This window comes from Sesamum indicum, linkage group LG2, assembly GCF_000512975.1.
Source record: "Sesamum indicum cultivar Zhongzhi No. 13 linkage group LG2, S_indicum_v1.0, whole genome shotgun sequence".
NCBI lineage: Eukaryota > Viridiplantae > Streptophyta > Magnoliopsida > Lamiales > Pedaliaceae > Sesamum > Sesamum indicum.
This window is the reverse complement of record NC_026146.1, coordinates 13,075,408-13,088,755: the sequence shown is the minus strand read 5'-3', so window position 1 is coordinate 13,088,755 and position 13,348 is coordinate 13,075,408. Positions and strand designations below refer to the sequence as shown.

The window sequence follows — 13,348 nt, the reverse complement described above, 5'->3', positions numbered from 1 at the left end:
CAAGATTTAATCCATCAGCATCATTAAGAATCAAAAGGCCTGATTTTAACTAACAAATTCCTACGAGGATAATAAATTTAAGTTAGATTATGCATTCCCATAACATAATTAATTATTGTGGCATAATCAATAATGCGTGTTGCTACTAATTATTGAACTAAACAAATAATTACACGGATTTGCAAAGTTTAATACGCAAAGCAAATATTCTTGATAATGAACAATCGACCGTATTATTCATAATCAGATGTTTGTAGTAAAAGTACAGAGAATAACATGAATACTTGTTTTAACGAGAGTAGTAAGTATAAATTAGATCTCACAATATTTAGAAATCAAACAATCACCTTAACCTTAACCAAAAAATAAGAAATATAACATGTTAATAGAAGAACACACTAAAAAGAAATGGAATTCCATTAACAACTAGGTAATGTATTAAAACTTAAAGAGAACTCAAAGTTAGAATCATCAATAGTATAATTGATGTGAGATGTTCTCCTATTTATACTATAAGCATCCTACGAATCTAGACATAGAGGACGTTTTGGTACATGATTGGCTTTAAAAATATTAACAAATCATTTCTTTGCATCAGCCAAATATCCCAAATAATTTTTTCTAAAATCATAGAGCAATCATTCCTTTTTCTGCAGCATAAACTGTATCTTTCATTTTCTTCAGAGTTGACCGCAGCACTATGCGTGGGCGCATCTAGTGGATAAGCAAATCTATCACAAGTTACTCATTCCTTCCTTAAATGCTTTCAATTACCGTTTTTAGCTCAAATTTGTCATTTTTACTATTTATCAAATCTTTTGAGATGGAAATGCAATAAATCCCTGTGATTAAGAGTATTTTAGCTCAAAAGGAAGGTATAATCATCATCAAAATACGGTAAATTGTGTACTTATCAGCATGGCAAGGGATAGATGGAAACCCATTAACTGTTGGCTCTACTCATTCCCCAACATTCATTTCTCATTCAAACAAAGCAAGGCATGACCTCAGAAGGTAAGTCTTATTTTTTCTTCTCTTTCATTTGTTGTTTCTATTCATAGAGGAATTGATCAACTTTGATTTGGTATTTCTTTCTATTTATTCACATCTTATTTAAGGTAAGAAGATTGACATTGAGACCATGCATGTGATGAAAGGTTGAGTGAATGAGGAAAGCTGTTTTGAGTGAAAGTTAGCTCAACATCGGGCAGGGGCGGGGGTGGTGAGTGTGGGCCCATGAGGAGATGGACATCCCTTTACTATCCTTGACAATCGCGGACTTCAACCTTAGGGGGAGTCATTCAAGGTCTTCTCCTCCATATAAAAGATCACAAGATATCTCTTCTGCTTAAGCTTTGACCTTTACTCAATAGGATGGAATTTTTACCGCCCATGTAGACCAGGCGAGGGGGTACAATCGTACTAGAAGACCTTAGGCATTTCCTTAGCTTGAGGTCATACAAGGAGTGTGGTGAGCCAGGATGATCTGAGGTGATTTTCTACTCTCACTAGTCAGCAGATAGACGAGATGCTGGCTAGGGATATGGCTTGGGTACGCGATTTCTATTTTTGTCTTACTTGTTGCGTATCACTTTCATTTTTAATGACTTGATTGTTTTTCTTCTGCAGTCTCTTACTTTGCTTACACTCGCGCAGAACTGGCTGATAGCGAGATTAGGGGAAGCAAGTCGCTTGGAGGTTGCCTTGAAGCAATCGGGGACTTGGAGGGTACCTTGAAATTGTGTGAGGATGAGTTATCTCAACTGAAGGGAGAGAAAGACGGGCAATTTTCCAAGATGAAGAGGAGGTAATTTTGGAGTTCTAGGTCTTGTTATAATCACGCTAGCTAATAGGGCCACTCCTATTTATGATGCTGCCATTCTCAAGTGTTGTCAGGTTCTCTGCGAGATGGGGCAATTCGTAAAGGAAGACATTGGGTTTCTTGACCTCGAGATGGATGACGAGGAGGAAGAGGAGACAACTCCTACTTGTGGAGATGGAGCCCCCCAGGACTTTTGGAAAGACGTAGGGGCATGGTTCTTTTGTTTAGATTTTTCCTAGTTTAAGGACTACGTACGTTTTTTCTGGCTTAGCATAGTTGATTTTGACATGTATTGGCATGATTTAATATTTTTGATAGTTTTTTTTCTGATTTATTCAGATTCATCGCGAAATTTGCATTATCTAGTATTTATGAACATAATTATTACACTTGTTTAGATATTAGATTGTGTCTATTAACTCATCTTTGAACGATGTTGCCGCGACTTTTTACCTCTAGAGTACTCTTGATGTTAGAATAGGTGATCAGAAAGCCAATTAGATTGTAATCTGTTTAAGCAACTTCTTTAGTTTGTAATATTGAATGAAATGAATAAAGTAAGAGTTCATCGTCAATGTTTTGTTGTGTTTACTATCTATTATGCTTTATTGCTTTAATATTACAAGATAACTCATAGGCCAATTGATCAACAATGTAGTTGGATTACACATTGGATAATAATTATGAAACTAATTTATGAGGGTTGGGTCTGAATTCTTTCAAGTTGAGAACCTCAAGACTAGGTATAGATAGTATATCGGGATGGCACTAAGTTTTGCATTCATGATGGGTGTCATGTTTCATCAGCGACAGACGTGGGACGTCTATGCAATTTTAGTGGGTGGTTGACAAAGATCGTCAAGTCGACTGAGCTAACTCACAAGGAGGCTTCAATGGAAGCCTATGAGGTTTGATTGGTATGATTGGTGCTCCTTGGCTCCCATAATATGACATTTAGTCCTTACACTAGAAGAACCACAACAATCACATACGTGTGATGGTTGTATCTTGGTCTTGGAAAAAGACGATCGTGGTTTTGATTTGATCATTATGAGTCTTGTCCAATCCGATTAGAATATGTAGTGAGGACGGTGGACTCTAAGATAGAATCGGCATTTATCATTGAATGACAATGAGATCTCCTATGCGCTCTAAGATGCGTTTAAACTCCTTGAGTTTGAAGCCACAATGCTTGATTGAATAGGGAAGAGTTTTCTATGTCTATCAATGGAGTAAAAGCATTTAGGGTTATGAGTATAGTTGTCTAGTCCTAGATGGGAACTGATGCCCAATTCAATATTCTAGACTTAGACCGAGAGACAACTCATGAAATGAATAGCCGTATGGAACTCAAGAGCCTAAATGTTCACGTCATATTCTTTTAGTATCTAGTTCCATAAACCTTTGCTAGATGTCACCCATGGTGAAGGGAGCTTTTGGATTAATGGTTAACCAGAGGTGATTAATTATTGCTTTATGAACGCCTCTGCTTCATCATGAGCCTCAACTTATTTTCCCATGATATGCCTCGTGTCAACATTATCTATCTTGCTGATCAACCTAGCAATTTGAGCATCTTATTTCTGAACATGCTTCATAAGTCCCTCAATAGCTCTTGTCAGACTCTCAATTTACTCTTCTATAGTTATAGCATTTGTCATCATGACTGGAGCTATATTTATTGTGAAAGAGTAGGTTTGTCAATAGGCGATGAGTACGGCTTCTCCAGGTAATCCTTATTTCTTTGTTGCATTTCACTTATTCTTCTTTTTTTTTGGGTTTGGGTGTGTTTTTAGCAAAATTTATGAAAAATTTTGTATCTAATGTTGTATGTAATGTTGTAATTTCTGGAATTTCTGGAAAATTTCTGCAATTTCTGGAAAATTCTAGTCGTTGTGTGAAATTTCTCTAATTTCTGCAATTTCCCTCCCTCTGTTTCAGTTTGCATGCGGAAAGAGAGAAAAGTTTTGAATTGTATTAATTTATTTGTTGTGTGGGCTTTGTGTAATTGTTGTTCTTGTGTAATTGTTTCTTTTGCTCAGTAGGTAAATGCCTGCATGTCCCTTATACTTTGCAAGTAATTACTCATAAATATGAAAGGCTACAGAGTTCTACATGTTGGTGAGAGAAATGTTTTTCTAGTTGCTTATCAATTGCTGCTGTGTCATTGAAGTACTTGGTTGCCTGCTATGTGTTACTTCATTTGTTAAGTAACATAAAATGTTCGTATTAAATTTGTGAATTTTGATTGGAATTTGTGAACAAAAGTTTTTTAACTTATTAAAAGATGCTGACGAACCATTATGGGATGGCTGAAAAAATCACACAAAACTCTCTGCTGTGGCCCAACTATTAAGTATCAAATCAGAGTACAATTTACCTGAAGCTTGCTATGATCGACTTGTATCAACAATCAAAAGCATGCTGTCTGAAGATGAAAAGTTGCCAGATAACTTCTACACGACCAAAAAACACCTAGGTAAACTTGGTCTAGGTTACGAAAAAATTGATTCTTGTGTAAAAAATTGCGTATTGTATTACAAAGAGAACAATGGCCTTCAAGAATGCCCTATATGTTATCATCCTCGATATAAGCCAATCAAGACAGGATCACAAAATAAAGTACCTTTCAAGGTGTTGCGTTATTTGCCTTTGATACCTAGGCTGAAAAGGCTATATGCATCTAACTAACCTGTGTGCACATGACATGGCATGCAAATAATCCTTCGAGCCAGGAAAGTATGGCACATCCATCTCATGGAGAGGCATGGAAACATTTCGATCGCACTCATCCATCATTTACCTCAGATGCACGAAATATGCGCCTTGGGTTATGCACAGATGGTTTCAGTCGATTTGGGAATTCTAGTACTCCTTACAGTTGTTGGCCTGCTATTATCACTATATATAATTTTCCTCCATGGATGTGCATGCAAACGCCTTTCTTGTTCCTAAATATGGCTATACCGGGCCCAAAAAGTCCAGGAAAAAATCTTGATATATTTTTACGTCCATTAATAGACCAGTTGAAAATATTGTGGACAATTGGGGTGCAAGCTTATTACGTGAGCAAAAAACAAAATTTCAACATGAGAGCTGCTCTTTTATGGACAATCAGTGATTTCCCTGCAAATGCGATGGTATCTGGATGGAGCACTCATGGGTTGTTGGCATGTCCTTATTGTATGTAAAGGACAAAATCTTTCAGACTTCGTTATGGAAGGAAGGCATGTTGGTTTGATTGGCATCGTCAGTTTTTGCCTCCTGACCATCCTTATAGAAGACAAACCTACAAGTTTCGGAAGGGAAAATATGAAAATGATTCTCCACTTATGCGCTTAACTGGAGAAGACATGCGACAAAGGGTGGATGAGCTTCCTGAAACCATTTTTGGAAAACCACTAGGTGGTACACACCCAATTGATGGATTTGACAGGACACATAATTGGGTTAAAAGGAGCATATTCTGGGAGTTACCATATTGGCACACAAATCTTATCCGACATAATCTGGATGTCATGCATATCGAAAAGAACGTCTTTGATAATATCTTTAACACTATTATGGACGTTAAAGATAAAACAAAAGATAATGTCAGATCTCGAAAAGATTTGGAGTTGTATTGTAGTCGTACTGAGATGCATTTGTTTGAAGGAGAAATGGAAAAATCTACAAACCCAAGGCACCATATACTTTAACTAAAGCACAGAAGAAAGAATTGTGCTCTTGGGTAAAATCATTAAAGTTACCTGATGGGTGTTCCTCAAACATTGCTCGTTGTGTGAATGAAGAGGGATGCAAATTTTATGGAATGAAGAGTCATGACTGTCATGTGTTCATGCAAAAATTACTCCCAATTGCATTTAGAGATCTACTACCGAAACCTATTTGGGAAGCACTGATTGAACTCAACAGTTTCTTTAAGGATCTATGCGCAACTATATTGCGTGTGGAGCACATGCAAAAACTTGAGAAGAACATTGTTGAAATATTGTGTAAGTTTGAGAAAATTTTTCCCCCAAGCTTCTTTGATTCTATGGAACATCTACCAGTTGACCTTGCGTATGAAGCTAAGGTTGGTGGACCTGTACTGTATCGATGGATGTATCCATATGAGAGGTAATTTTTTTAAGTTCAATTATCTTATATAATTAGAAAATATAAGTTATCTTGTGTAAATTAAAAGTTTAACAAATTTTAGGTTTCTATACCATTTGAAAAAAAAGGTTGGAAATCGAGCTCGAGTTGAAGCATCAATTGTTGAAGCGTATATGATTGAAGAAGTCTCAACATTTTGCTCTTCATATTTTGAACCACATGTAAAATCCAGATTAAATCAGGTTCCACGAAATGATGATAGAGGAATGATAGATTCTTGTGAAAGTCTATTTTCTACACATCCTGGACGACCACTTGGTAATAGAATTGCATTTAGATATCTGGATGAGGATGAGATGAAGGCTGCACATAGATATGTCTTGATGAATTATGAGAAGATTGATCCATTCTTGCAGTGAGTGATCCAACTCGTGCATTATGTCCTCACAAATGTTTCTTATGACTTGTGTCTATAATTAACATATGATCATCACAAATTCTGTAGGAAATTTGATGAAGAAAATAGAAAACAATTTTCAAGAATAACTGACATGGAACTTGAAACATTGCGGGACACAGATTTTTCTCGGTGACTACTTGCTCATGTAAGTAATAGATTACTTTCTAACAATGTATATATTAGCATATTAAAAATTATGTTATTTTATAAATTATTATTTTTTTCTTAGATTCGAGATACACGTAACGAAGTTGACGACTTCATAAAAAAGTTGGCTCATGGTCCTAGTTGACGTGTTTCTTGCTATAAAGGGTACTTTGTGAATGGATTCAAATTCCACACTTTGGAGTACGGGCATTCTAAAGCAACATCAAATTATGGTGTATGTATTTTGGAGAGTACCTACAATGAATATGAAGTGGATTATTATGAAATTTTGGAAGAAATTATAGAATTGGAGTATTAAGGGATAAAACGTGGGGTTATCTTGTTTAAGTGTCATTGGTACGACACTTCTGATAAAGGGCTTAAGTAGCACACATCGGGTCTTGTGGAAATTAACCATAAATTGAAATTAAAATCAAATGACCCTTTTATATTGGCTTCCCAAGCACAACAAGTCTACTTCACAAACTTTCCGAGTACCAAAAGAGAGAGGCGTGATTGGTGGGCAATATGCAAAGTAAAGGCTACCGGTAAATTTGACGTCCCATTAGCTGAAGGACAAGACGAGAATATTGAGCAAAGGCTACCGGTAAATTTGACGTCCCATTAGCTGAAGGACAAGACGAGAATATTGAGCAAAGCGTCGATATTACTTTTCAAGAGGATGAGACATTTGTTCCACACCAAATTTTGATTGAAACTGATCGAGATGAGATCAATATTGTTTCGGACGGTATGGTAGAAGAAGTAGATGCAAATGAATTTAAGGGACTTCAACATGGTGTAGATTTCAATGAAGTCATAATAGAGGATGAAGATCATTGGGAAGGAGAAGAATTCGAACCAGAAGATGATGAGCAAGAAGAATAATATGATTCAAATGAAAGTGATGAGGATATGGACACTGTTCGTGTAATTTTATTTATTTAATTCTATAGCTTTATATGCATTTTATATCAGCATTGTTCGTCATAGTAATCTCAATCTTAGAACTTAATAGTTTTTTGTTTTTCTTTGACACAGGATGGTGACTAGAGGACGAGCAAGCGGACGTGCGCGAGGGCGGGGCCGGGGGCAGGGTAGAAGTTTGCAACTTCGAGATGAGAACGAGGAGTTAGTGGGAGATCACTTATCACAACCCAAAGATAATCCAAGTTCTAATCCTAGTGAAGAGGTGCGTGGACAAAGTATCTCATCTCGTATTCTTACCAGAGGTTCGAATAGTGAGACGCAAGTAAGACAATTTTTCACTTTCTTTTTTTTATATTATTTATTATGCATTAGATAATTTCTAATATTGTTTTTTTTTTTTTGTACAGGTTGGTGAAACAATACCTTCAAGATCTGAAAATGAACAAAATACAGGACAAAGTGAAGGTATTGTATCACATGGACGCCGACGGGGACCCAATAGTGGAGCTCCAATCCCAGATCATCCAAGTAAAAGGACAAAAGTGACAGTGGTGAACAATCGGTAAGTTTAAAGCTTCTAAAATTGAGCTTAATATAGTCATAAATAATGTTAGCTCTATTTCTTAATTTTATATATTTTTTAATTTATTCTGTCAAAATAGATTTATTGAAAATGGTGTTACACGAAACCTCACAAATGATATTAAAGGCATTTTCACTGAAGCATGGCCAAGATGGCACGCAGTGCCAAAAGCATCTAAAGATTTATTGTGGGAGAACTTTAAGGTAATAAATACTATTTATATTTAATCCAATTTATTCATTGCTAATTATATAGACATATTTCGTAATTATTTAATGTGATTTACTGTTTTGACATGTGATAGTTGAGGTATTGGTGGGATAATCTAACCGACGAGGAAATGAGGGTGGAATGAAATGAAAATGCGAGTGATCGATTCAAAGAAATGATGTACAAAGCTAAGCAAAAGGCACTGAATGATGCTCACAAACAGTTAGGTAGAGAACCAGAGATGAGTGATATGATTGATAGAGGTCCTTATTGGTTGAATAATCAATTATGGAATGATTTAGTTCAGAAGTATTGGGCCTCAGAAGATTATTTAGGAAAATATCAAACTACCCGAAAAAATCATTTGACTAAAAAAGATGGTTCGATAACAAAACACACTGGTGGTTCTATTCCTGTTGGGGCACATAGGCAAAAAATGGTAAGTTTTAAGTATAAATTAAGTTTTTAGATATCTTTTATGCAATTTATTGACATGTGAATTAATATTGTTTTGTACACTATAGGAAAAAGAACTTGGTAGAGAAGTGACTGATCTTGAGCTATTTCAAAGATGTCATAGAAAGAATAAAGGAATCGGGGAGTTCATCAACAACAAATCCAAAAGAATTAGTGTAAGAATAATTTGTCATTGGATTTAAATATTGTTTAGTATATATGTTGAGAAATTTTGTTAGACTTTTATTACATAAATATTCCTTTGTATGGAATGTACTGTCACAGGAAGAATACCTTGAAAAAACGGGTTGTACTGATGTTTCTTCACAGTCTTCATTTGATATCTCAACTTGGTATGATATCACTGGAGGTCCTTCTAAAGGACACTTATATGGATTTGGTTGTAGCTCCTTATCTACAAGTTCAAGTTCAATCAGTTCTACTCTTAAAGCATCTGACCAGCAGATTAATGAGTTAACAAAGGTTGTGGAGGAATTTTCAAAACGAGAAGAAGAAAATAGAAAATTGCTTGAAATTGCTCTTGAAGAAGTTCGAAAGAGGGAGGAAGAGGCTCGAAAGAGGGACGAAGAGGCTCGGAAGAGGGAGGCAGACCTACAAGAACTTGTTCGAAAATTACTTCAAGATGTGGGATACACAAAACCATCAATTTGCTGGTGGGTCGGGACAACAGGAGCAACAACATTCCAGGAAGGATAATTAGTTTATTTTTTCTGTTGGTTGTTTATCACTTAGTGTATGTTGATTTGGGTTGTACTTTGACATATTTTGTTGACTTGGGAGTAGACATTGATATTATTTGGTAGTATTTGGATGATGACATCAATTATATTAGTGTTGTTATATTTTGAGTATCTTTTTTGTTAATATTTGTTGTTCTTGTTTGGGAAATTCAGATTTTGGTATTGATGGAATGTATATTTGATGGTATAATGACCAGGATATTAATTTGGGTACAAAAATTAAAAATCTGCCCAAAAAAAACCAAAAAAAATTAGAGACGGAAAATTTTGAAAATTTAGAGGCCGAATCAGAGACGGATAGAGATGGAAATTTGTAAGATTTTAGAGACGGAATGTTTACTTCATTTCAGAGATCGAAATTAGTTTACCTTTGTCGACGGAATTAGAGACAGATTACCTACGGAAATCAGAGACGGATTACACTTAAATTTTGTTCTCTTTTGGCGACAGAATTAGCGACCGAATTTTCGGTCTCAGATTTGGCGATGGAATATTTCCGTCGCTAAATTATTAGCGACGCGGCCTTCTCCGACGGACTTCGGCGACGGATTTTTCGGTCTATAATTTATTTTAGAGACGGAAATTTTCGTCTCTGATGCCCTATTTTCTTGTAGTGGAATGGAAATTAGACCCTAACCCAATAAATATTTAAGACATTTTTTTCATAATCTACCCATACCCGAATAAAATACTTATAGGGCAGGCATGGCAGAAATTATGTCAACTAATCAAAGTAAGGGCTCAGTTTTTGTCACTTGAAAGATTTCAACACGACATTATAGACGAAACAAGTTTAGCTAGTGTTGTCCAATCCGGATTCACTCCTTGCACAAGTACTTAAGCATGTTATTTTCCATTTTTCTTCTTTCCAAGTGGTGGGGCTGGGTAAACGCCCTTTGTTGACTTGGCATAGTTTAATAGGAGTGGAAGAGTTGGTATTAGGAGGCTGTAGATGGGGGGAGGATCCGACAGGGCATAGGGGCAGGTAGGTGGGATGGAAATTCTCTAAGAATGGTTGTTTCTCGGAGGAACGAAAGTGAGAGGGGTGTAGAAAATAGGGAAGGCGACATCATCTGGGGTGTCGGAAGGTAAGTGGGGGTTGAGAGGCGGTTGTGGGGTGCAAATGTTCCCCCGAGGGTGAGGTTGTTGGTATGGAGATTGTGCCAGGACGCTGTGCCTACTTTTCATAATTTGACAAAGTGGAATGAGAGGATTGATACACATTGTGGAGTTTGTGGGGACGAATGAGAAACCATGACACATATGTTAAATGAATGCACGGTGGCGAGGACGGGTGATATCAGTGGAGGCAAAGTGTGGGAGGGAATTGATAGTGGAGGTATTTGACAAGCTAGATGTGGGAGACACAGATCGAGGTTCCTAATGGCGTGTCAACATTAAACTACAATTTTGTTATGCATAAAAATATGTAATTTAAATTATTTTTTTATAATGGTAATTTATAAAAAAAAAAAAAAAAGTACTGATTCTTTGTACACGCATTGAGTGAGCCTTATCCATAGTAAATATAAAAATTTTGCTCCAAACATAATATGGATCATTTTTATCTCTCCTAAAATTCAAAATCAAACACATTATTTTTCAACTTATATACCTATTTCTATTCAATTTCAAAATTTGAAAACAGCATTGAATCAATAGCATTTCTTGACAATATTCCAAATCACCTTTTGTGCTTTGGAAATTGTCCAAAGTTTCTTCAAAAAGGAGAACAAAAATTATTGCAAAAGCATAAAAGCGGGCACCACTAACCTATACCCTTTTTCAATATCCCTTCATAAATAACTAGTGTATGATTGCATAGTGATTCTGGGCATAAGTTTTCACTAATCCTACTTCAATATTAATCAAATTTTATTTAAAGACTTTCAAGCAAACATAGGGCTTTAATTTTATTTCTTTAGTTTTTGACAAAGCCAATATCTATACTATATAAAAAAAAAATGTCATTTTCTCACATGAACGGTGGTTATGACACCGCAACACCAAATTCTTTTTGTTATGTCAATAATACCCCTAAGTTTTTCTTTTTTTTTTTTGTTGCTTTCTTTTTTTCTCTTTTAGAAATATGATTTGTTGGTCTATATATTTATATATTTTTATTCATATATATTTTAAAATATAAAATATTATTTATTATATGCAGGCAGGGACAACGTACTACGGGACTGGTCATAAAAAAACAAAAGTCACTACTTTTTATATAAAACAAACAACTATTTGGATGAATTATATGAACCAATACTTCTCAAAATTAAGGTAAAATTAGAAAAATGAATGAAGAATTATTCATAATATGATTTTGTGGAGAAAAAAAAGATTTCTGTTAGAATTGAATACGGTAATTAAACCAGGTAATTCCAGATACTGGCAGGTTAAGAACAAAATTTATCGAAAATCGCAATATGACTGGAACTTAGGCCTCACGTGAGTGGCAGATTTGCAATTTATGATAAATTTTGTCCTTAATGTGATACTTTTTTTAATTTATAGAACTTAATTGATAAATTGAATTATAATTAAACTAAATTCACACACAAACACACAAAAAAATTGCAATTTTGTTCCCTATCTTGAATATCTATCCTTATCTTTCCCCCTCCTCTTTATTCCTCTCCTATTGTAGCTTACCTTTTATTTTTTCTTTACAATTATACCCTTCAACTACTAAGTACAAGCTCATGTTTACTATTTAATTTCAATATTTTTAAATTTTTTCATATGCCAAGAAAAGATTCCCTCGAGATTTTCCTTTTCCTCTTTTAAATGCTGCATGTGCAATAATTTTATTAATATATAAATATTAAATATTACTATACTTGTATACACACATAAGCATGTCTATATATATATATAACTCTTGTGTATATATAGTTGAAGGGTGTGTACGTTCGTAGTTGGCGGATCGGGCAAAAGACTCAGATTGTGGGAAGATGAGGCTTCTGAAGGTGGCTACGTGTAGCTTGAACCAATGGGCGATGGACTTTGATTGCAACATGAAGAACATCAAGGAATCCATTTGCAGAGCTAAAGCAGCCGGCGCTGCCATTCGTCTCGGCCCAGAGCTTGAAATCACTGCCTATGGCTGCGAAGATCATTTCTTAGAGCGCGACACCATCACACATGCGTAAGTAGTTACCATACTTCACAACTTATTTATATTAATTAATCTTTAGAATAAATTACAACGAGCTCTCTTGATATTTGGTATAAGTACAAATATTTTTTATAGTTTGAAAACTCATCAATACCCGCGATTTTAACAGTCGTCCGACTATTATCCCAATCCGTTAGTTTCCATTAGGTTTCTATCAATTTTGTTGTAAAATGACCAAAATATCCTTATAAACTATGAATTATATAGAATTTTACTTATTTTTTTAAAAATTTTCCAAATATTTTTATGGATTAAGTAGATTTTCTTTTTTTACAATTTTTGAAATTTTTTCCATTCACCTTGTTCTGTTTTCGTACAATTTCAATTTTTCTTTAAGAAGATACAGGGAGAAAAAAGTGAACAATTCCAAATCTCCATCTAAAAATTACGTAATTATTTCATTAAACATTATAGAGTATTGGTAATTTTCATTCATAATTAATTATGTCAAATGTCACGGAGCTCATTCTAATATACCCTAATCTTTATTATAGTGTAGTGTATGCGGAAATGACTGAGAAAGACGCATATTAATGCTGCAGATTTATGTCAAACACAAGCTTCAAAATTCCTCTTGGTTCTAGGGCTAAAGTTAGAGGAATCATTTGTATCACTTGAATAATCACTCTGTGCTACTTGTTAGTGATGTTGTTCGAAGACGAAATACTGTAGGGAGTTTATTAAAGTCATTAGACTCGAAATA

General features: G+C 35.0%; 2 protein-coding genes across 2 annotated transcripts in view; both read left to right on the top strand.

Moving 5' to 3' along the window:
- Positions 8,426-9,474, top strand: LOC110011588. The gene is made up of 4 exons (XM_020691950.1): positions 8,426-8,689; positions 8,775-8,882; positions 8,992-9,045; positions 9,223-9,474. The coding sequence occupies exons 1-4, from the start codon at positions 8,426-8,428 to the stop codon at positions 9,421-9,423; spliced, it is 627 nt and encodes a 208-aa protein (XP_020547609.1). The 3' UTR covers positions 9,424-9,474.
- The window catches only part of LOC105156295 (glutamine-dependent NAD(+) synthetase-like), a 12,029-nt gene continuing 11,044 nt past the window's right edge, over positions 12,364-13,348 (top strand). The window contains exon 1 of the mRNA XM_020691949.1: positions 12,364-12,615. Within this exon, the coding sequence (XP_020547608.1) occupies positions 12,422-12,615 (194 nt within the window). The 5' untranslated portion in view covers positions 12,364-12,421. The remainder of the gene's footprint in view (positions 12,616-13,348) is intronic.